Below are 2,111 nucleotides of genomic sequence, written 5' to 3'. Positions count from 1 at the left end.
ATATATATATTTTTTTTTTTGAAGTACCTGAAGAAGCAGAGCGAGGTCATGACGGACTTGGCGGTAAGACCGAAGGAGAGGCCGGAGCCGATGGCGCAGAAAACCATAATGATGAGGGTTATACCGTACACCTTCTTACGCCCCAGCTTGTCACCCAACCAACCAAACACTAACTGCCCTGTGAGGGTTCCAAACAGCGCCACCCCGATCACAAAGTTGTTCACCGTTGTTGGAAGCTTTCCTGGTTTAGGTGAATGTGGGTCGAAGTAGTACAATCGTCCCAGGAGTTTGGAGACGGTGGAGATGCAGAAGAGGTCGTAGGCATCCGTGAAGAACCCCATTCCGGCGATCAGTATGGCGGTTACATGGTACCATTGCGTTCTCGCCGAGTCCAGTGCTTCAAGCACCCCTAGTGATGACATCTTTGATGAGTTAGTTAGTTAGTTAGATATAGTTTAATTCATTATGGTTGTGGATATGTATATATAGTGGTTAAGAGGATTTGATAATTTGGTGTGGGTGAATAATCCTAGGTTGCGGGGGTGGGGGAGACATGAACGAGAAATTTGGATTGGTGATTTATGTGGATGTTGCTGTCTCTTGTTCATGGAATACAGGGTATATTCTTCCATTGCTATATGTTTGATTTTGGAAAATTAGTTAGTGACAGCTGGCTTATGGGATTAATTATTAAAAATTCTTAGAGTCAATAATTTTTAGTATTTTTTTTGTCATTATTTAATAGTTTATTATTAATTAATTACTGATAAAAATTAATAATATTTACTAACAGAGTATAGTATGGTTCACTAACTATTAGCGTTAGTGGTTACAGTGATGTGCTAGATAGCTAGCTACCTTTTATGTGCACACAACATTTATAGGAGATCGTTAGAATTTAAGAGAACATTGATGCATGATGGTCTAAGATGAAAAATCTACGGCTTTGTCAATGGTCCATTTTTATTGGACTTGAGAATGAGCTTAGCATCTCTTGAAAGCCATGGGATGTGTGTGTACGTATATATACTTTGTGGACATCGAAAGTTTTCTTTTTCTTTCTTTTGGACTTTACTATCATGGCTAGCGGACTTATAGACGACGATCCACTACCACCACGACCAACACCTAGACGCACCACCGATCATCACGAGCGAGACAAGGATTACATAGTAGCTAGTTAGGATTTTATTGTATTGATTTTGGTTTTTTGAATTTTGAATAAAGGTGTATGTTTATTATTTATTTACTTTCGGATAAATTTGCGTGCTATTTTTTTTTTTTAAGTTAGGAATGAAATTTGAACTCGCAACTTCTAGATGAGTATGAAAAGACTATGTCATTTGAATTATAATTTGTTGACAAATTTACGTGTTATTATTATTTGGTTCTATAATTTATTTAGATGTTTTATTTTATAATTTTGTGATATAACAAGTAGCTGAAATATAATTAATATATATTATTAATGTATAATTGTATATATAATAAGAGCTGAAAAAGGTATTAACACGGTTGAAACGAAAATATATAATTAAAATGAAAAAAAAAAGTCATTAATTATTACAAGTGAGATTGCGTAAGTCTTTTTTTTATTCCATTCAAATATTGGACAAAAAATAGAGTAATTGTCTTCTATTTAATTTTAATTCTTATCCTTTTATATTATATATAATATCAAATTAACTAATAAGTCAATAGACTAATTCAACACATTTAATATATGAACTCAAATTTAAGTTAAAACTCCATTAAAAAATAAATTTATAGACTTATTATCTTATTGAGTTGTTAAAGAGTCGAATATAAACTTACTCACGTGTTAATTCCTTTAAACAAAGGACGGGAAAAGAGATAATATACCTTCTTTTTAATCCTGCTATGCGTAAACTCTTTATCATTATTGTCAAACTCGGGAGTTAACTCGCACACAAACTTGTTCTTCAGTAAACTCGGCTAGACTCAGCAGGACTCGCTCAAACTCATGAGTTGGCGAGCATGAATAATTGTGTGTTAGGATGATTGACCAAGCTAGCTAAGTTAGTTGCACAGTTGTGCCAGTTGGATTAGTTTTCAGTTACTTGCTGTTAAAGTTAGTTATCACTCTGCAC

General features: G+C 34.1%; 1 protein-coding gene across 1 annotated transcript in view; it reads right to left on the bottom strand.

The window, feature by feature from the left end:
• LOC107608277 (inorganic phosphate transporter 1-11-like) overlaps positions 1–432 on the bottom strand; it is a 2,063-nt gene extending 1,631 nt beyond the window's left edge. Inside the window, exon 1 of the mRNA XM_016310115.2 lies at positions 28–432. Within this exon, the coding sequence (XP_016165601.1) occupies positions 28–422 (395 nt within the window). The 5' untranslated portion in view covers positions 423–432. The remainder of the gene's footprint in view (positions 1–27) is intronic.

Source organism: Arachis ipaensis, chromosome B07 (assembly GCF_000816755.2).
Source record: "Arachis ipaensis cultivar K30076 chromosome B07, Araip1.1, whole genome shotgun sequence".
NCBI lineage: Eukaryota > Viridiplantae > Streptophyta > Magnoliopsida > Fabales > Fabaceae > Arachis > Arachis ipaensis.
The sequence above is the reverse complement of the archived record's forward strand: the minus strand, read 5'-3'. Positions and strand labels throughout refer to the sequence as shown.